Below are 21,918 nucleotides of genomic sequence, written 5' to 3'. Positions count from 1 at the left end.
CCCACAGGTTGAAGACCAATGATGTACAACTGCTCAGATGGAACGTTATGGTGAGTACATAACTTCTTTTTTCCAAATAGTGTGGAAAAGTAGGACTTAAGACAGAAGTGACCACAGTTTCAATTGTGAGGTCATATATGGCACTGGTGGCATGCAGCACAGTAGATGTAGGGAGCTCGGGTCAGGATCTGGCATTATAGTGCAGTAGTGCACTTAGTTGTGCTTGATGCATTTTAGTGAGGACACTGAGGCTACACTACATTTTGGATCTGAAATAGATGAATACATAACGGCTATGTAGGAATCCCATTCTTGTTTGCTGCAGAAGGTCCTTCCCTTCACTGATGGAAACCTTTCCTGTGCTCTAGTAGAGACTTTCTTTGTCCTGTAAGCAACAATAGTTTTGGTATCACTAGTGACAAGAGCAACAGCATGTACTAGGCCAGGGCTTAGGACTTTGGTTCAGAACCTTCCTGCTTTCAGAGGAATAACATCTATTGTAAGCTAGACTATGGGCAAACTTTCTGATGTTCATCGTGTTACACTGCTGCAGTCATTACACGTGGGTTATCCTGCCGTCAGGAGGTTCCCAAGTCGACCTGAGTTCCAAAGTCTTGGTCCAGCGTCGGTTGCTGTCGCCTCCTCCCTGACATCAGTGCGGCAGGGGTATATAAGATGCAGCCGATGCCATTTTCTTCAGTCTTTCTTGCCACGCGGTGCCCAAAGCAAAAGCAGTTCGCAAGTGCCGGTCGGCCGACTCCTGAGATATTCATTCCGAATCCAGAACCAAAGTCTTCTACAAAGCTTAAGTACCCTGTTGGGGAAACATTTTCTTGACTCAGACCAATGTCAGTAAAAACAGAAGCTGACCACCTGCTTGGAGGCTTAAAGCATCTTCAAAAAGCTATCCCATTTCATCACCAAAAACCTGCTGGCACTATTCAGTGTTAAAGGTTCTGTGGCTGCAGGGAAATGTGAAATGGTACTAGTTTTCAGATTTGAGGTATCTCAGTGAATCTCTTCCCTATGTAAAAGTCAGTTTGGTCATCCCCCCTCTCCATCATGGCATTATTCAGCAGAAGAGACTGAATGTGTTCAGTGGACCTCCAAGATGTGTACTTTTACACCAAGATCCGGAGGAGAGATTGGAAGTTCTTACATTTTCAGGGAAGATCATGTTCAATGCAGAATCCTGCTATTTAAACTTTACTTGGCCTCCAGTGTGTTCACCTACTGCATTTGGTGGTGGCAGCCCACCTTTATGTAATTCCATGGGTCTATATCAGCTTATCAAAAGCTGGAAAGATTGAACGCTCTTTGATCAAACCCTAAACGTCGAAAATCCTAAATATTGAAGACACAGAACAGTGATTTTTCCTCGAGGAAAACAAAATCGCTGTTCCGCAAGAATTAAAAAAAAAAAAAAAAAAAAAAAAAAAAATGAAAACACAACATAAAGTGAAGGGCTTTGCCCCCCCACACCCCCCCATACTTAAATATAGCAACTCCGAGATCGCACCACAGTGGAGGAAATTGCAAACTCCCGAATATGGCCCATCGATTTTTTTTTCCCCCGGAATAAAATCGCTGTTTCGTGTCTTCGACGTTTAGGTTGTTCGACGTTTAGGGTTCCATCAAAGAGCATTCGCTATTCTCAGTTTCGATAAGCTGATATAGACTGTAATTCCATATCTGGATGAGTGATTCCTTGGTGTTTGCTCTATTCTTTGTGTGGTCAGGGCAGTGGATCAAACGGTTTGCCGCTTCGTCTGGTAAGGAATCACAGTGAACCACAGCAGGCCAAAGTCCACCACAGTCAGTCTATACTTTTTCTGGGTTGTCACTTCAGTACTTTGTTCATGAAGACCATTTTCCTGCTGTCCTATTTCAGTCATTCATCTGAAAGTGCTGCATCTACTGGCTTCCTGGAGAGTTTTCTTTTTGTCCTTGTAGCTGTTACTGAAACACATGACAGCATCAGTCCCCATGGTACTCCTAGCTCAACTGCATGTGCAGGTTTCTTTAGTAGTACCTAAATGTTCAGTGGATGTTGGACCCACAGAACCTGAATGCTTTTATCTAACTCTCCACGGCATGTTTTGGTTTAATGTTTTATCAATAGAACTTGTGTACATACTAATGTGTTCATAGGTTGGTACTAGGCTATCGACCCTAGGGCCTATACAAGCCTAGCCATAACAATTCCCTGGCTATTTCTTCCACAGTATTTACTTTCCTTGACCCCTGTCTAGCAGGGTGACTGAATCAAGATTCCTTTTGAAGAGGGCTGAAGATAAGCTCTGCTTGACATGTATGGGCAGTCTAGCCTGTGCTGTGAAACGCAGTTGTGGCAAGTCTCACCATTGACATCTCCCTTTAGGGTTGAAGAGCTTGCTTGTCACACCACTTTTTTATGGTCTTTGTTCCCAGAAAGAAATATTGCTTCATATAAATTCCCTGAAGGTGAAGGAAATACTAATGCCCCTGCAGCACATTTCAGCAGACAGTTTGTTATGGGATCCTACAAGCTCTGCAGGGAGGAGATTAGGATGTGGGAGAGTGTGTGCATTTCAAACTGCTTGACAGCCAGCCACCAACTAGGCAAGGTAGTTCACCTAGTAGATGAGTTCATTCATAGTACCAGTGTAATTTGTGAAACACTGGGAGCCAAGTTAAGTCCAAATGGCAGAGTTCTATTTTTGTGTCTCAGAATCAGTCTTCAACAAATTGTTCCAGAATTGAGGACATCTGTTTTGGGACCTTGTTACTTCTCTGGCTATTGCCAAATGTGAGGTTGTCTTTTCTCTCCTTCACAGGAAAAGTTCTTTTCAGGAAGCCTTGGCAACTGAATATCCCAAATGTCCTCTGTGTGAATTTATGTTAATATCCCTGATCTCTGTACTCTTACACAGAGAGACAAGAAAATGGCATCTGTGTTTGTAGTAGCTCATTTCTTGTCACACAGCTTTAGCCGTAGTCCTGAGTGCTGTTGCAGAGAGGCCCATGCAACCATGAGTTTTGTAAACAGTGACAAATTCGGTCCTCAAGTTGCTCCAAGCTCAGCCGGATGTAATAATGCTGTCCTCCCAGCCAGAGCTCTCTTCAGAGGTATGCATCACTATGAGAACGTCAGTAAAACCTTCTGACTAGAATATGTATGTGGATAAATTGGAATGGTCTTCACACTGGATGGTGGTAAAAATTCACTGTACAGCATAGAGTATGGCCAGCCATAGGCTTACACAATCTTTTCCGTTTTCTTTGGCTTGGGCTGCGTTACTCCGCCATCATTAGTTTTCGTCTCTCAGAATACCCTATGTGAAGAAGTGGATGGGCATTCCTTGGTATCCTTAAGGTTTTGCAAGACTTTTCCTAAGGTTGCATTCTTGCTGTAGCTTCCAGTTAGAGATTCTGCCCCTCCATGAGATCTCAGTTTAATGTTTAACAAGGTAACCCTTCCTTTCTTTGAACTAGTCCATTTTGCAAATCTAGTGTTTCTGTCATAGACAACTGTTTTGGAGGACATTGATCTTGGCTAAAAAGGTGTCAGAGCTGTAGGCTGTACTGATCTAACCACCTTTCTTGATCTTTCGTAAGGACATGACCACTTTCCACATGGATTCATCTGTGTCCCTAGACCAAGTATTTCTGATGCCATTTGACCTGCTAATGTGCAGTAAATCCATCAGTAATGGGTTGGAAGATGCTTGTATACAAGCATGGTTCACCTCTTAGCAGTCTATAGAGTACTAAGTATAGTAACAGGGCATCTGAAGTAGTTAACTTCATTTGTGCATCAACCTATGGGTCTTCGGATCCATATCGGATCCGAGCCGGCAGTTTCCAGCAGCTAAGATCCAAGCTCCTCCCCCTTACCCATAACTCCCTGCCATCCCTTCCTGACCTCAGATCTAGTTTGCCGTGGTTTGAACAGCAGCTTGATCTTGAGCGTTCGAGTTTCTAGTGTTTTTCTGTGAGAAAAATCTTGTCCTTTTTCTTAAGTTGGGTGATTTTTTGAGTGTGGAACTAGTTTAGTTTTAGTTTTAGTTTAGAGTGTTCCCTTGGGTTTTAGGTTCCCTCCCCCTTGTTTTTTTTTTCTAGAGTGTTAGGGTGTGTTGTGTGTGTGGTCTTGGGGCCTAGTGCTTGGGTTTAGTTAAAATGTCTGAGGCCTCAAAGACATTCTTTTCTAAATGTACCGAGTGTGGCCATAAGCTTTCCCCAGCTGACGGCCACACTCTGTGCATTTTATGCCTTGGGGTTGAACACCTTTCTTCTGGCTGTACTATTTGTGCAGCGTTCAACCCCAGGGCTGTCAGGGACTGGAGGTCGAAGCTGATTCTGGCGGGACTCCTGCCCCCGGACTCGGCTCCGTCCTCCGGCCCTTCCGTTGCGGCAGCATCCACGGACCCTTCCCTTCCTCTGGCCGGGACTCAACCTCTCTCTTCGGGCCAGGAGGATAGGAAAGCTAGGAGGGAGAAGCGCCGCGAGAAACACAAGTGGCGAGCCGAGGCCTCTGTATTGGCCCCGCCTGCCAACTGGGTCTCTCCCCCTGGGACGGCCGGGCCTTCTCCTTCTCAGCTCTGTTCTCCCAGCTTTTTGCCGGGGCTGGAGGAGGAGGAGACCCGATCTCCCTCGAGGCGGCACTCCCATCCCGCCTCGGGGGCCTCTTCCAGGTCGACCAGAAGCCCAACGGATGCAGACTTAGACCGGATGATGAGAAGGTTCCTCCAGGCCCAGCTGCAGATGGGAGTGCTCCTGCCCCCCCCCCTCCGGGGCAGAGCTCGACCCCCATTTTCGCCCCAATAGCTCCTTCCCCGACCCACTTTCCGGGTTCGGGGTCTTCGGAGCGGGGGGGGGGTGTCGGTGCCGGTAGTCTCGGGTACTTCGGCGCCGACAGTACCCTCGAGTCTGTCGGGTCCCTTTTCTACGGATCCGGGCTCTCAGAGCCGAGAGCTGAGCTTCAGATCCGAGGCTGTCAGTGTGCCTTCGGCTCCGACTAGGTCGGGGCATACTGTACTGGCCCTTCGGATCCGTTGGCTTTGGCTCCGGCCCCAATCTGCCCGTCGGATCCGAGGTAGAGTCGGCTCTCGGATCCTAGGGGGAGTGTCTCTCCTTCAGCATTCGACGTGGTAGAGAGGGTTCTGTCGATGGAATCCAGGCCCCCGGCCTTAGCTACGGCTCCACCCTACACTCCCTCGCAGATGGGTCCGACTTCCATCACCCGGCCCCAGGGACAGCCTGCTCAGACGTCCCAGATAGTTCCCTTGTTGGAACAAGATGTGGCTGGTGAGGCCTCCTCAGACAGCCCCTATGAGGAGGTCCCTCACAAGTGCAAGTGCAAGAGGAGGCACTTGGACTCCCCCGAGTCCTTGACTGAGGACACTGACTTGGAAGAAGAGGAAGGCTCCCCAAGATCACCCCCCGAAGATGTCTCATTTGGAGACATCATGGAGATGCTCAGGCTCGGGGGGGGGGGTGGTCTGCCCCAAAGCCTACCTCTGATGAGTCCGTGTTCTTGGAGGCGTTTGAAGCAGGCCCGTCTACCTCTTGGGTGTCCCCTCCGGCCAATCCCCTGGTAGAATTGATCACTACCAGGGCCTGGAAGGAGCCGGACACTGTGGAGCCCGTCCCTAAGAGGCCTGACAGAATTCTCAGCCCGCCTTCGGACAGGTCTCATTGGAGCAAGGGAACCCCTGTAGATGCCATGTTGGTGGCGGCGGCCACCAAGAGGGAACTGGCCCAAGAGAGTCCCTCGGTCCATCCCCCTGACAGAGTCCCAGGCGATGGACCGTTTGGGGAAGCGGATGTTTGCATCAGCCACCTTCTCCATAAGGTCGCTGAACTACATGGCACATGTCATACAGCTCCAGCGGGATCTTATCAAAGAATATGCTGAGTTGCCCCCAGAGTCCATGTCGGCAGAGGACAAACAGTTGTACTCTACATGAATGGCCACTCTCAGGTTGATTTCCAATACCTCTATGTGGCTGCTGTCCCATGCTATGGAAGGGGCCGCTAGAGCTAGCAGAGCGGGCGTCGTTCTAAGGCGACAGGCCTGGCTCCACCACTGTGATTTTGTGGAACCCTTCAAGGCGTCATTTGCAAATGCCCTGTTTGATGGCTCTGCCCTTTTTGGCAAGACTGTACGCGATACCTTGGTCCAGAGCGAGAAATATGGGAAGATGTTGTCTGCTGTCGGAGTCCACTTCTCTGCTCCCCAGAGGTCTTTCTTGAAGAACCAAAAGGGACAGAAGAAGATGTGGTTCCGAAAGTCTCAGCAATCCCGTTTTGCTCCGGACTCCCCGTCCTTCAGAGGCAGAGGAGGACAGGGTGGAAGCCGCCCTAGAGGCAGAGGGGTCCGAAGAACTTTGGGTCCAGAGAACCTTTCTCTGATTAGCCCACACAGCAACCCTGAGGGGTTACCCGATTGCTCCACTCTGGAGGCAGTTGGGGGGGGGGGACGTTTCTCGAAGCACCTGGCAGCTTGGGAGTCCATCACGACAGACCGCTGGGTGCTTCGGGTTATATCCAGAGGCTATGAGATTCCTTTTCTCCGTCCCCCTCTCAGACCCAGATTCCTCCCCGATGTCCCACCCAATCAGAGGGAGGACGCAGCTACACAAATTCGGCAGCTGTTAGAAAAAGGAGCGGTCCAGCACGTCCCCCCAGACCAGTATGGATTGGGCTTTTACTCCAGGTTCTTCTTGGTGCCAAAAAAGAGGGAGACTTGAGGCCTATCCTCGACTTATCCCTACTAAACCTGGCAATAGCCAAAGAAAAGTTCTGGATGGTCACTCTTCAATCCATTCTCCCCCTCTTGCAGGAGAACGACTGGATGTGCTCCATAGATCTCAATGATGCGTACTACCACATCTTAATGGACAGACGATCCAGGAGGTTCCTCCGCTACCGGCTAGGAGCCAGTCACTATCAGTTCAGGGTCCTCCCCTTTGGTCTCACCACAGCCCCCAGGGTGCTCACCAAGGTGTTAGCGGTAGTAGCGGCCCACCTGAGACTCCAGGGAATTCAGGTCTTTCCGTACCTGGACGACTGGCTCCTGACCACCCCCACATGGCATCTACTCTGCACAGCCAGGAATTTCTTCCTTCACTTAGCTCCCCGGCTGGGGATCACAATTCACACTGGGAAGTCCTCCCTGCTCCCAACTCAGGTCATAGATTTTATCGGAGCCAGGGTAGACACAAACCAGCTCTTAGTTTTCTTAACTCCGGACTGGTTGCGATCCCTAAAACTACATGCGCAGGCCATTCTTTATTGTCCGAACCCTCCGGCGCAACTAGTCCTGAGGGCCCTAGGCTTGATGGCTGCTACCATCAGTCTCCTCCCCATGGCGCGCCTGAATATGAGAATTCTGCAATGGACACTCCAAGTCCAATGGTCCTTCCTACGCTTTCCCCTAAGCTATCCTGTCCCTCTCAGCAGGGTTTGCAGGAGTGCCCTCTTGTGGTGGCTCCAGTCTCCGGACCTCCTAAAGGGGCGCCCCTTTTCTATGTCCCCTCCCCTAGCCATGATGACCACGGACGCCTCTCGCCTCGGGTGGGGGGGGGGGCATTGTTGCGGCAGGACCGTCCAAGGCACGTGGAACCAGACGGAGACCTCGCTGCATATCAGTGTCCTGGAGATGAGGGCTGTGCTGTTGGCATTGTAAGCACTTCAGAGCCTTCTTCCCGTCGGGACGATTGTGATCCAGACGGACAACATGTCCGTCGTTTGGTACATCAACAAACAGGGGGGAACCAGGTCCTACCCACTTTGTCGAGAGGCCATGAGAGTTTGGGAATGGGCGATTTCCACCAACCGCTTTCTCGTAGCGATGCACATTCCGGGTTGGTCCAACATCCTATTGGACAGACTGAGTCACACCATCCTTTCCCCATACGAGTGGTCTCTGAATCCCAAAGTAGTGAAGCAGATCTTCTCCAAATGGGGTTAACCTTGTTGCGATCTTTTCGCCTCTCCTTCAAACACGGTGTGACACCTACTTCACTCTAATTCCCCCATCCCAGGAATCCCCAAGAGACGCTCTGGTGCATGCTTGGCCTCCCGGTCTTCTTTATGCTTATCCGCCTCTTCCCCTGATGCTCAAATTTTTGCAGAAAGCCAGACGGTTGGGGTGCACAATAATCCTCATTGCCCCATTCTGGCCTCGTCAGGCATGGTTCCCTTATCTGTGGTCTCATCTAGTGAATCCTCCCTGGATTCTAGATCCCTTTCCGGATCTCATATCTCACCCCCTGGGCCTACCAACCCCGAACCTGGACAACCTCAAGCTGGCAGCTTGGTTGATCCAGTTCCACTGTTAGTTCGGACTCCCAGTATCTCTTCCCAGGTCATAGCGATCCTAGTGGCTGCCCATAAGCCGTCTTCTAGGAAAGTTTATCATAGCAAATGGAAACGTTTTTCTATTTGGGCTGAACATCAGAACCTGGATCCTTTCACAGCTTTGCTGGATTTTCTGTCGGGGCTGTTTGATAAAGGGGCTAGCTCTTCCACAGTCAAAGTACAGTTGGCGACTATCGCTCATTACCACATTGGATGTGATCTTGGTCCTCTAACTTCATCCAGATTATGTGAGGCCTTCTTAAAAGGCACCTTCCTACTAAGACCTCCAGTGAAAGATGTGATCCCTCCTTGGGACTTATCGCTGGTGCTCCAGGCCTTAACAGCTTCTCCCTTTGAGCCTGCTGCCTCGGTAGATCTCAAGTTCTTATCGTGGAAAACAGCCTTCCTTGTCATTATTATGTCGGCAAATTGGCAAAAAGGGTTTTGGAGCTTCAAGCCCTTTGTGCCAAACCTCCGTACTTGATTTTCCATAAGGATAGGGTATTCCTCAGGACCAGTCCCTCTTTTCTCCACAAAATTGCTTCCGAAGCTAGTATTAATCAGGCTATTAATTTGCCGGTCTTCTTTCCCAACTACCAAAATTAGGCCGAATACAAGTTACACTCTTTGGATGTACACAGACAGTTGAGATTTTATCTGCACAGGACAGCCGGTCATAGACGTTCTGATCAGTTATTTGTGTCCTTTGCTAAATCCAGTTTGGGGAAAGCTATTTCTAAAGTCACACTATCCAGATGGGTTTCTCAGTGTATTCTCTTGGCTTATGAGAGTTCTGGCAGGCCTACTCCTCAGGGAGTCCATGCCCATTCAACTCGGTCCGTTTCTACCTCTGCTGCTTTTCGGGCTAGAGTTTCGTTAGATGGCATTTGCTCGGCTGCCACGTGGGCCTCATCTCACACTTTTATAAACCACTACAAGTTAGATCTGGTTTTCAGAGGGAGAGCATCCTTTGGCTCCACAGTGCTCCGGAACATCCTTCCTTGAGGGCCTCCCAAGGTTCAGGTAGCTGGGGACTCTGTCCCATAGGTTGATGCACAAATTAAGTTAACTACTTCAGATTAAGAAGTTATGTACTCGCCATAACGTTACATCTGAGTAGGTAAACTTAATTTGTGAGCAACCGTCCCTCCCTCCACCCCACTGTCCCTTGCGGATGTTCTTTGATATTCCTGCTTCACAGTAGTTTGTACCCGGTTACCTAGACAGGTTGTGATGTCAAGCCTTGTTTTAGGCAAACTCGATCTGAGGTCAGGAAGGGATGGCAGGGAGTTATGGGTAAGGGGAGGAGCTTGGAGCTCAGATCTTAGCTGCTGGAAACTGCCGGCTCGGATCCGATATGGATCCGAAGACCCATAGTTTGCTGACAAATGAAGTTTACCTACTCAGATGGAACATTATGGTGAGTGCATAACTTCTTATTTCAGTCGGTCCATGTAGGACATGTTGTCTAGGCCTTGTATCCTTTTAGTAAGGTGTCTTTGTGGGTATTTCATTTGTTGCATTTGTTTAGACAGGTACATGCCAAAGGTGGTGGTATATTCAATGACTGGCCTAATGAGGGCTGAATAAAGGGGGTGTTGTGACATTCCTAGATCTAGTCACTGTCCTTTTGTTTATAAGGTACGCGGTATAGAATGACTTTGTTACAACCGTGAGCACATGTTGGTCAAATGTTAGGTCACTGTCTACATAAGTTCCGATATCAATGCATCCAACTTACTGAAGTTTTTTCTTAGATTATTCAAATGCAGATTAGTACTTTATGTATATCATGGATGTGCACAGGCCATCTGTAGCATTACATGAGTAAAACAGTAGGTTTTAGGAAAAAATGTCTCCTCTCTCTTCCTTGCCTGAAGGAAGGAAGGAAGTCAGGATGTCCCTCGGCTTGTGCCTGTTCAAATGGTCTGACTTGTATATCTACCAAGGTTATAACTAGGACTTCCAGATCCTGAGCTTCTTTCAGATCAGTTGTTTTGAAGATATGTGTTTCACAATTATATCACCTTGGAAACCTGAATTGTTGTATTTGGAAAGTGTTTCTGTTTTAGTCACCATCTCAGTGCTACTTCAAGGTGTAAGCTCTGACTTTAGGTCAGCATCCCTCCATCCACCCTATATTTTTTGTAATCTCATGGTGTGCAACTTCTAGGAATCCAAATCCTTGAATAGGAATTTCCTTGCCTTTTGGGTTGAATAACTGGAGGGCAGAGCTAGGGCTTTAATGGGAATGTGGACTTAATTGCTTGGAAACAAAGCAAGAACCTGCCTGTCAAAAGATGCATAGGTGTAAGTGAATGCATCATATTACTGTTGTATATGCATTTTGTACATGCTGTCCTAGATAACAGCTGTGTAATGATAGCTGCTGCAGTACTGCTGTCCCTTTCTCTTTAGCTCTCTTTCTGCACCAGAATTCTGCTCAGTCTTTATAGAGATGGCTTCCTTCTGCCTCAGCTTTTTCTTACTTGTCTTTTCCATCTTTCTTAGGTTACCCAATGTTGTTCAGGCCCTTCTTCTTATTGTCACTTTGGATATTTATAGCTATTCACTTCCATGCTACCCATTTCCCATTCCCTACCAGTTTCCTTCCCATACTTTACCACCAATCTCTCTCATAGAATGCATGTGTTTTGTGTTCTGCAGCTTTCACTTGCCCCCTTTCATCTTGTACTTCTAGCCTCACAAACAGTCCCTTTTTTAACTTACTTTTTCCTTGCCGTTCCTTATTTCCTTCTCTGTGTAAGTTTTTCTTATTTTATATTTCCTTTAGTTCTTCAGTCATCTTCTGCAGTATGTTTTTCCCTATCATTAAAACTCCTTCTCTTTCCACCTTGTCAGGATGCTTCCAAGTTGCTTCCATCTTAAGAACTTTATTTTCTTCTTCTGACAACCATTTTTGCTTTAGTTTTAAATAAAAGTGACACCTGATATACTTAAATATGTAATTTCCTGTTTGTGTAAGTCACAACATATACTTCTGCCAATGCCCTCCCCTTGTTTTAGAGGTATTTTTGATATTCTTGGCAAAATAACTATCAAGAGTGTGTCGTTTACCCCCAGTGGCTGTCCATTTTTGCATGGGCTGCTCAGGAGGGTTACTGAAATGGAAAGTTTTACTGTCAGCTTTACTCAGCTCATGATTAACCATTAGTAACTTGGCATGTCTCTCAGCATAGCATCTTGATTCTTAGCTAAGCTGCTCAGCAGTAGTATGTTACTGCTAGGCCGTAAGTGACAAGATTATAATTCTGCAGGGTCAAATTCCAGTCCTGCTAGTAACACCATCCTTGAGCATCCCTGTTGGTTCATTCACATAGTATACACTAGGACCATTTTAAGAAAAAAATCTCAACTGAGTTATGTAAGTAGTGCTGAAATATGTTTTCAAGTTGTACTTAGTTAATGTTTGTGTTTTCTGTTTTGCAGGGGGAGAGCTTTTCATGCAGCTAGAACGAGAAGGCATTTTCATGGAAGACACTGCATGGTAAGTGGAACATATAATGGGAGAGGGTGAAGTATCTTTGGGTAGTGACTGCCTGGATGTTCTTGCAGCACTTACTAACAGTGCAAAGAAGAGGGGTTTGTCACATCAGGGTTCTTATTTGGCTGTGAAGTTAGTGTAGCAGCTCTGTAAATTGAACTTTTCATCCACTTCTTCTGAGGCAAGGTTTGATACAAATGCACCTTTTCAGAAGGCACATATAGTGCAAACCTTGTTTGTTGCAACCACAAACTCTTGGGTGAGCTGTGGTCAATATGTGTATTTTGGACCCATTCCCATGTGTTGTGCTGCATGTTTATTTTTGTCTGCTAAGCTACTGCATCAAATGCAGTTTTCTTTACACTTTATTTAGCTAGCAGTACCCATTATGTGCACATACCTTATTTCAGAGTTGTCCTGAGAGTGCCAGCTTGTAAAGTGACTGTATTAGATTTTGCATGGTATATAGATGAAGACTAATGTACTCATAACTCACAACTGTTGGTTTAAATTGGTTCAAAGGTTCCAGACTGACAAGAGTCTTTAGAGACAGTGCATATTGGCTTTTTCTGTACCTGCATCTTCCGCAGGCTTACTTTTACATTTTTTGCCTAGGTAGCTAAAACATGTTGTTTTGGTCTGAAGTGCCATTGGAGTATAAGGAGGGTGTCATTGAAGAGACAGCAAGAGCTCTATAGCTAGGTAAATACTAGGCTAGCTGCCCTTACAGGCCATTTCTAGCTTAGCCGTTTTTTTGTGTTCAGAATAACTTATTCCATTTTGTTATAGATTGGGCTTACCCATCCCATGGTCAATAGTTATATTACCCCTAATTAGAATGACTGAGACCTTACCATAGATAATTTGAGGGGACTCCTACACGGAATAAAGCATTTAGGAGCTGCCTGTCCATTAGTGGTACAGGTGGCAGTCCTAGGGTGAATTTTCTATTTCCCATCCATAGATTGAAGTTGTGCTTGAATGTGAACAGGGATGAACTTTTGGATGGGGAGTCAGTTCCAGAGCAGCAGTGTCCTGTGCGAAAAGTACCTGTTCCAAATTGTTCTGCTGATGTTGCAAAAGAGGTTTAGATCCCTAGACCGAGTATTTCTGATGCCATTTGACTTGCAGATGTGCAGTAAATCCATCAGTATTGGGACGAAGGATGCCTTCTATGCTACAGGTCACCAGTTAGCAATCTGTAGGGATACCAAGTATAGTGACAGGGCTTTGAGTCGGTCCATACAGGACATGTTGTTTCGGCCTTGTATTTTTTTATTAAGGTATCTCTGGGGGCATTCCACTTGTTGCATGTGTCCTGACAGATACATACCAAAGGGAGCATTATATTCAGTGATTGTCCTAATGAGGTCTGAATAAATGGAGACAGTGATATCCCCTAGATGTAGACACTGTTTATAATCTGTACGATATAAAAGGACTTTCTTACAACAGTGGACACATGTTGGTTAAAAAAAAAACGGAGAATCTCAGTCTGGATTTCCAGGGCAATTAACTTCTGCTATGCACACCATGGGAAATCATTGGGATCCAAGGATAAGCACACTCCACTAGGACTATGGCCTCTTCTGGAGCCTTCTTTAAAGATCTGGACACGCCTACCATTTTAGAGGCAACCACTTGGACATGTGTCCACACATTCACCAAATATTACAAACTAGACCAAATCTGTAGATCCAGGGCTGTCCTGCATGGATTCATAGACAATTCCTCCAAGCCACCAGCCTGTTCCTCACAGTCAGCTTTGCCACTCACCCAAGAATACAGAATACTGCAACATGTGAATAGAAGGACATAGAATAGTTGTGTAAAATTCTACCATAACCATAGATGTCCTTCTCTTCCATGTTGCAGTATTCCTTCCCTCCCTCCTGCCCCTGCTGTTAACATACCATGTTAAGTTGTCTACCTCGCCTTCATTCTTGCTGTTTGAGAACGGAGCTGATCCTTGGCTCCGACTCTGCCATCTTCAGTAGCTCGAGTGCTGTTTACTGGCTCGAGGCTACCCCTTATCCCATGATGACTAGCGATAGCTACTCAGATCCCGTTTGCCACTTCAGTTGCGAGGTGTGTCATTTCCTGGCTCAGGCTTGTATTTTCAAATTTTCATAATTTTTGTGTAGAAATATATCCTTACACTTCTTAAAACTATTAGATAATTACCTTTTCTTAGTTTTATTTACTAGTGTTTGTTGTTGAGTACCTTTTAGTCCTTCTTAGTAGAACTCGTTTAAGTTAGAGAGTTCTCCCCTCCCCAAGGAAGCCGTTTAACTTAGAGGCTCTCCTTTCCTCTGTCTTTTGCTATTTAAAAAAAAAAAAAGGCAATTTGTTTTATATATTTTTTACATAGTCTATTGTACTTTGACTAGAGTAGAAATTTGTTTCTATCTTTGTTTCTTTTCTGGTGGTTGATATGTCTAAAGAGGCTAAAGTATCTGGATTTAAAAAGTGTGACTTGTGCTGTCAGAGAATGTCTCTGACAGACGGGCACACTAGCTGCGTTTATTGTTTGGGCGCTGTTCACCTGCAGGACTCTTGTTCTATCTGTCATGCCTTTAGTCCAAGAGTCCTGCAGGAACAGAAGAACAAATTGATCCTTAGGGGTCTATTAAAACCTCAGGATTCACCGGCAAAGAGTTCACAGCCATTGAAATCTCCAAAATCCTCTAAACCGTCGGCTCCACCTTCGGAGCCAACCCCGGTATAGGATTTACCGAGTATGTCTGTTCTGGCTGGCACCGACAAGACAAAACCCCTCTCTCGGCTCCATCAGATGTTTCAGAGCCGTCTCGGAGCCATAAAAGGGCTGATCACTCAGAGGAGCCCCCTCGGAAGAAGAAGTGCAAGAGGAAGCACAATGACTTCTCTGACTCTGTCACTTGTGATACAGACTTAGATGAATCAGAAGGGTCCCCGAGATCCCCCTCTGAAGATGTTTCCTTCTCGGACATCCTGAAAGTGCTTAGGCAGAGGGGGAACTGGAATCCCCTAGCCCCTACCAAGGATGAGTTTGTATTCCTGGGTGCTTTCGGTTCCTGACCTTCCACCTCTTGGGTTTCTCCGCCTTTCCACTTATGTCCATAGTGGCTCAAAAGGCTTGGTCAGCTCTGGTCAGTGGAACCAACTCCGAGGAGACCTGGTAAATTTATTACAGCTCCCCAGGATAAGCAATTCCTTTCTAAAGGTGGGCCTGTTGATGCCATGGTGGTAGCAGCAGCCACCAAAAAAGAGTTAGCAGAGACCTCTTCATCTGTTCATCCCCCTAACAAGGAGTCTAGCACGATGGACAGGTACGGAAAGCGAATGTTTGCTTCAGCGACCTTCTCCATGAGGTCACTGAACTTTCTATGTCATTTTACTCTACTTCAAAGGGATCTCCTTAAAGAGCTTGGAGATACCCTTCAAGATCCTACAGCTGAAGGAGCACAAGCCAGAGTAGTTTCCCAGCTAGTGACACTTAATTCTGTAGTTAACTCTTCCATGAGGCTCATTTCCTGTGCAGCCGATGGAGCAAGTAGAGCCGTGGGCACGGGTGTAGCCCTTAGGAGGCATGCGTGGATGCGGATGTGTCACTTTGCGGAACCCTTTCGAGCGTCCTTCACCAGTACCCCCTTGGATGGCTCCTTTCTCTTTGGGCCACAGGTGAAAGACACGTTGACTAGGTGTGAGCAAGAAGGCAAGAATCTCTTGGCCGTGGGAGTCCGTTTTTCCACTCCCTCTAGACCTTACCCAAAGGATCAGAAGAGTGGGAAGATGTGGTTCCGTAAATCTCAGGGAGCCTTGCCTGACACACGTAGTGATTTTTCCTCCATAGCCAGTGGGGGAAACAATAATAATAGATGCTACCCTTGTGGCAGAGGGAGGTCCGCAGAACCAGGGCAGCAGAGAATCTTTCTCTGATAAGCCCTTCCAGCATCCCTGAAGGGTTGCCCGGCTGCTCACCTCTGGAGACAGTCGGGGGAAGACTTTCACTGTACCCAAAAGCCTGGCAAAATGTAACAAGACAGATGGGGTACGGTCCATTATATCTGGAGGTTACAGAATTCCCTTCCATCAGCCCCCCTTACAGTCAAAGAAAATCCTTCCAGATGTTCCACCCAATCTGAAGGAGCAAGCAGTAATAGAAGTTTCAAAACTGCTAGAAAAAAGAGCCATCCAGGAAGTCCCCGCAGACCAGCACGGATACGGAACTTACTCAAGGTTCTTTTTGGTACCAAAAGAGACAGGGGACTGGAGACCGATTCTGGATCTCAGCAGACTAAACAAGTCTGTACAAAGAACAAAGTTTCGGATGGTCATGCTACAGTCTGTTCTACCCTTTCTGGGTCAGGACAATTGGATGTGCTCGATAGATCTTCAGGACGCGTACTACCATATCAAGATGGACAGAAGCTCCAGGAGATTTCTTCGCTTTGGGTGGGGGCCAGTCATTACCAGTTCAGAGCTCTGCCCTTTGGTCTCACCACAGCCCCCAGGGTGTTCACCAAATGTATGGCAGTGGTCACGGCTCACCTAAGACGTCAAGGATTCCAGGTGTTTCCATATCTAGACTGGCTACTCACTGCTACCACCAGGCATCAACTCCTGCAAGTGCGGGATTGTACAATCACATCCTGCTCCCAGCTAGGTATTACAATAAATTTCGAAAAATCTGCCTTGTTGCCCTGTCAGTCTATCACTTGCATAGGAGCAAACTTAAACACAAGGGATATGTTCGCAAGGTTACCACTAGAAAGTGTGTCCACAATTCATCGTCAAGTGCAAATTCTAATGCAGAGCAAAAGGATCCAAGTCGGGTATGTCCTTCAAACTCTGGGATCCATGGCAGCTGCCATTCTTCTAATCCCAGTAGCGCGCTTCCACATGAGAATGCTCCAGTGGCTTTTTTTCACACAGTGGTCTTTCCAAGAGCTACCCATGTCTCACATGATCCTGATCACGGAGGCATGCAAAAGACACCTTTCTTGGTGGATGGTCTCCCCATTAGTTACTCAGGGCAGACCTTTCATGCAACCCCCTCCGGTAGCCACAGTGACGACAGACGCCTCCCTGATAGGGTGTGGAGGGGCATTGTCTGGGCAGGACAGTCCTAGGCACTTGGCAACCTCACAAGTACCATCTGCACATAAATGTCCTAGAAATGAGAGCCGTGCTCCTAGCGTTACTAGCTCTTCAAGACTCTCTTCCCTTCGGGACCATTGCAATTCAAACAGGCAACATGTCAGTGGTGTGGTACATCAACAAGCAGGGCGGAACCAGATCCTACCCCCTGTGTCGAGAAGCACTCAGACTTTGGCAGTGGGCGATTTCCTCCCAACGTTTTCTGATTGACGCACATCCCTGGGAGATCCAGTGTCATAGCAGACAGGCTCAGCAGAGCTATCCTCATGCCTCACGAGTGGTCTCTGAATCAGGAAGTTGCAGATCTAATTTTCCACAAATGGGGACAGCCTTGCTGCGATCTTTTTACCACCCTCTTCAACAGCAAATGCAGCAACTACTTCTCCCTTCTTCCGCTTCCAGGTCACATACCCAGAGACGCTCTAGTCCACGATTGGCCTCAGGGACTTCTTTATGCTTTTCCTCCGTTTCCCCTGATACCGAAACTCATACAGAAAGCAAAATCGTTGGGTTGCAAAATTATCCTCATTGCCCCCTACTGGCCTCGACAGATATGGTTCCCGTTTCTGCGCCATTATTTTCTCGATCAGCCCTGGATTCTGGACCCAATTCCAGATCTCCTGATTCATCAGTCAGCCGGGTTGCATCAATCCCTCCAAACTCTCCCGCTCACAGCTTGGTTGCTCCACTTCCAACCTTAGCCAGGCTTCCCAGCATTTCCCCAGCAGTCCGTGAGATTATCGTCTCCTCTCATAAGTCTACAATGAGAAAAACTTATGCTACCAAATTGAAACGTTTTTCTTGTTGGGCGGAGTCTAGGAATGTGAATCCCTTCTCAGCCCCAGTCCACGAAATTCTGGAATTCCTGGCACAACTGTTTTACTCCGGGGCCGCTTCTGCTACAATTAGGGTGCAATTAGCGGCCATTTCTAATTTTCATATTGGTTGGTCAAATTCTAACATTATGTCTCATAAGCTCTGTAAAGCTTTTTTGAGAGGAACATCTCTTCTTAGACCTCCAGTGCGAGATACCCCTCCCCCTTGGGACCTTAATTTAGTCCTAACTTCTTTAATTCTGCCCCCTTTTGAACCAGCAGCTTCCTGCTCCATCAAGTTTCTATCTTGGAAGACGCTCTTTCTGGTAGGTATCACTTCAGCTAGGCGTGTCTCAGAACGTCAGGCACTATGTGTTCGTCCTCCCTACCTGGTGTTTCACAAGGACAGAGTTGCTGTGAGGGCGAATCCTTCATTTCTTCCTAAAGTCTGCTCAGAAAATAATTTAAACCAATCTATAGATCTCCCTGTGTTCTTCCCAAATCATAGCAACAAGGCAGAGTACAAACTTCACCAATTGGATGTTCATAGACAATTGCGTTTTTACCTGCACAGAACTAAAGAAAAGTCAGACCAATTATTCCTTTCTTATGCCTTAAACAAACAAGGTTTCCCAGTTTCCAAGGTGACCTTATCCAGATGGTTGTCCCACACTATTACTTTTATTTATCAGTTAAGGAACAAAGGGTTACCAGTTAAACCGAACGGTCATTCTACTAGGGCGTTAGCCACCTCCGTAGCCTTTCAGTCTAGGTTGCCCATGGATTCCATCTGTGAAGCTGCCACGTGGGCAAACCCTCATACCTTTATTTCTCATTACAAGGTGGATATGGTCTCCTGGAGCAGAGCTGACTTTGGTTCCACTGTTCGAGTCTGTTCCACTGAGCCACCCAGGTTGTTAGGTGCTAGGAACGCTGTCCCAAACAGCAAGAATGAAGGCGAGATAGACAACTTAACATTAAGAAGTTATGTACCTACCATAATGTTCCATATTAGCTGTCTTCATCTCGCCTTCTTTCTTGCGTCCCTCCCTCTGTCCCCAGTCCTAGTGGATTGAGAGGAATCCCTTTTTTCACTGGCTGAGTATTCTTTTATTGTTATTTTTCTGGCCAGGTCTTCCTAACCTATTCTAGGTATTAGAATACATGGAACAACCATTTTTTTGCTAACTGGCTTCTCACTTATTATGTCTGGATTAGCTATTTCAAACGAGATCTGGGTAGCTATTGCTAGGCATCATGGGATAAGGGGTAGCCTCGAGACAGTAAACCGCTCTCGAGCTATTGAAGATGGCCGAGTCTCGGCTCCGATCCCAAACAGCAAGAAAGAAGGCGAGGTGAAGACAACTAATTTAACGTTATGGTAGGTACATAACTTCTTATTTCCTTCTTGGATGGCACTGGACTTGCACAGCATATTCTAGGACTGGGGTCCAACTGGGGCGCTCAGTTCTGAGGTCTGGTGTGTGTGTGCAGAAGTCACTTTTATGGCCCATGCTAGTCTAGCCACATCAGACGTCCCACGCACCTAATAGTGACAAATTTTGATGACTGGCTGAATGTTCAGGTAGCAAGAAGAGGAGACCCAAGAGTACAGAGTACTGATGGAAGAGAAGGACATCTGTGGTTATGGTAAGATGTTTACACAACTATTCTTTCTCTCCTATTTGTGTGAGTAGCTCCATTCTGGCTTGGCTTGCTCTTCTGTAAAGGCCCATTTGTCAGCTATTTCTGCCCTTGAATCCTCCTCTGGCTTATTGTCTTGAAGTCAGACAGTTTCTTAAAGGCGTCATTCATCTTGGGTCCCAAGGATACCTGTTCCTCTCCCTTGGGATCTTAATTTTGTTTTGGCAAAACTGACCCGGGCTCCTTTTGAGCCTGCACTTTCACCTTCTCTGCAACACTATACCTGGAAGACTGTCTTGTTGCTTGCTGTTACATCTGCTCAGATGGTTTCTGAACTTCAGGCCCTTATGGCCATTCCTCATTTTCTGGTTTTACACAGATGCAGGGCGTCTCTTTGTGCTAATCCTTCTTTTGTGCCCAAGGTTGTTAATGAGCTGTCCTTAAATCAGGCAATAGAACTATCTTCCTTTTTTCATTCTCCAAGGTCTGCCAGTGAGAGGGTCCTGCATACCTTCAATTTGTACAAACATCTCGGGTATTATTTATATAAAACTATAAACATTTGTAAGTCAAATCAGCTTTTTGTTTCTTTTCATCCCAGGACATTGGGTTTGTCTGTTTCTAAGCAAACGTTCTCCTCCTGGACATGTAAGGCCATTTCCTTTTGTTATTCTTTTAATGGCAAGTGTTTGTATTCTTCAGTTAGAGCTCATTCCACTAGGGCTGCTGCCTCTTCTGATGCCTTCTTCAAGGGTTTGGATACCAATTCCATTCTTGAAGCTTCCTACTTGGTCTTCAGTGCATATCTTTACTAAGCATTATAAATTGGATGTGGTTTCTAGAGCCAAGGCAGTTTTTCTAGGACCATCCTACATGGCTTTGTTGAGGGCTTTTCCTAGCCTTCCACATCTCGCTCCTTTTATTGTGCTTCTGTACTCTCCCTAAGATGAAGTATACTGCAGTAGTGATGTAGAAGGACTTAGTACAGTTCCGTAAAATCTTACCATAACAGTAGATGTCCTTCACTTCACTGTTGCAGTATTTGTTTTTTCTCTCCATCCCCATCCTGCTTTTTCTTTGGGTTTTGGTTTATTTTCCCTCCTGGCTGAGAGCACCTCATTTCCATCTGCATTTTCTCCTTCTGGATGTGCATGGCCTCCTTTTTCCCATGAAGACTGTTCTTTACTGAGGCAAATTAGTTTTGGATAACTGCGTCCATGCATCACTTTTTTGCCCTACGTCCTGTACAGGGAGCATGCATGTGATATACAGCATATGTAAGATCTAAAGGCTTTGGCAAACTGGCCAGAAGTTGGGCTGTCCTTGGTAGGAGATCACTGTGGTGAAGAATACTGCAACAGTGAAGAGAAGGAAATCATCTACTTTTATGGTAGAATTTTATACAGCAGTACTTTCAAGGACTTAAGTCCATGTGTGATCTGATGGATCCTGGCAACAGACAAGCAACTAACTGTCCATCTTTCCTTGTTCAGTCTGGTAAGAGGTACATCTGTATGTCTTACAATGGAGTCACCTGTAACAATATTGTTTGGTAGGGTTGATGCCTGCCTTTCGGGCTCAGTGTCTGTGACTTTGGGACTCTCTGCAGTACGTGAGGAAGTAGGATTAATTTGCTGAGTGTGCTTTGTGCCTGTGTTGTGTTTTGGAGGTCTTTGAGGTTTAGGCAAGTAAATCTTCAGAACCTCAGCATGTGATGGATTTTGTGTATTGTGATGGCCTTGGGGAGGTGTGAATTGTGGTGTACTGCAGACGATTTTGGTGTCTTGAGTTTACGATTTGTGGGATTGTTACTTCTAAGGATATTATGCATGTACAGCTCTCACACACTGTATTATGCTGTTTGAGAATAAGTGATTTTCAGACAGCATGAGAGAATTATTACACTATCTGAAGATACCCATCTCAATCAAGCTGGCCAGAATAGTTGTGGGGAAGTGCTGGTCTACCCTGCAGACAGGAATGACTCTGGTGTCAGGGGTCACTATAACTGCCTGGAGTTTGGTTTTAGAGTAATGTTTGGGTGTTCTTGCTGCTGACTAAAGTTCAGTACAAAACAACTAGCCTTATAAATCTTCTACTACCAGCAAGAACCAGTAAACTAATTATAGTAAAGAAAATATTCACAAAGTTGATACTAAAATCAGTGCAAGTAGCATCCGTACACTCAACATTAAGCAATTTTGTTAGTTCATCATATTGATCACTGCTGCATTAGTCTTGGCTGTATAGGTTATAATCCTGCCAAGGATATAACATCCGGCCAGCTTCCAAAGCTTGAGGGCACTTTCCACATGTTCATTCAGCTCGATCTGAACAGACAGGTTTGGGCACCAAGCCCTTCAGAGCTTTCCTGCCTTTGAAGAGAGTGCTCCTCTGCGTGCTTTCGAGGATTGACAGTCAACTTGTGGTGTTCTTTTGCTGGGCAGATAAGTACCCTTTGGAGAAAAA

General features: G+C 46.4%; 1 protein-coding gene across 1 annotated transcript in view; it reads left to right on the top strand.

Annotated features, from left to right (window-relative positions):
* The window catches only part of LOC122811913 (ribosomal protein S6 kinase beta-2-like), a gene marked incomplete in the record, with an annotated part of 1,307,756 nt that overhangs the window by 441,366 nt on the left and 844,472 nt on the right, over positions 1 to 21,918 (top strand). Inside the window, 1 exon segment of the mRNA XM_044084073.1 lies at positions 11,794 to 11,851. Coding sequence (XP_043940008.1) covers positions 11,794 to 11,851 — 58 coding nt within the window.

Source organism: Protopterus annectens, chromosome 9.part0 (genome assembly GCF_019279795.1).
Source record: "Protopterus annectens isolate FY-2018-M chromosome 9.part0, PAN1.0, whole genome shotgun sequence".
NCBI classification, from domain to species: Eukaryota; Metazoa; Chordata; order Ceratodontiformes; family Protopteridae; genus Protopterus; species Protopterus annectens.
This window is presented reverse-complemented; position numbering and strand designations above follow the sequence as displayed.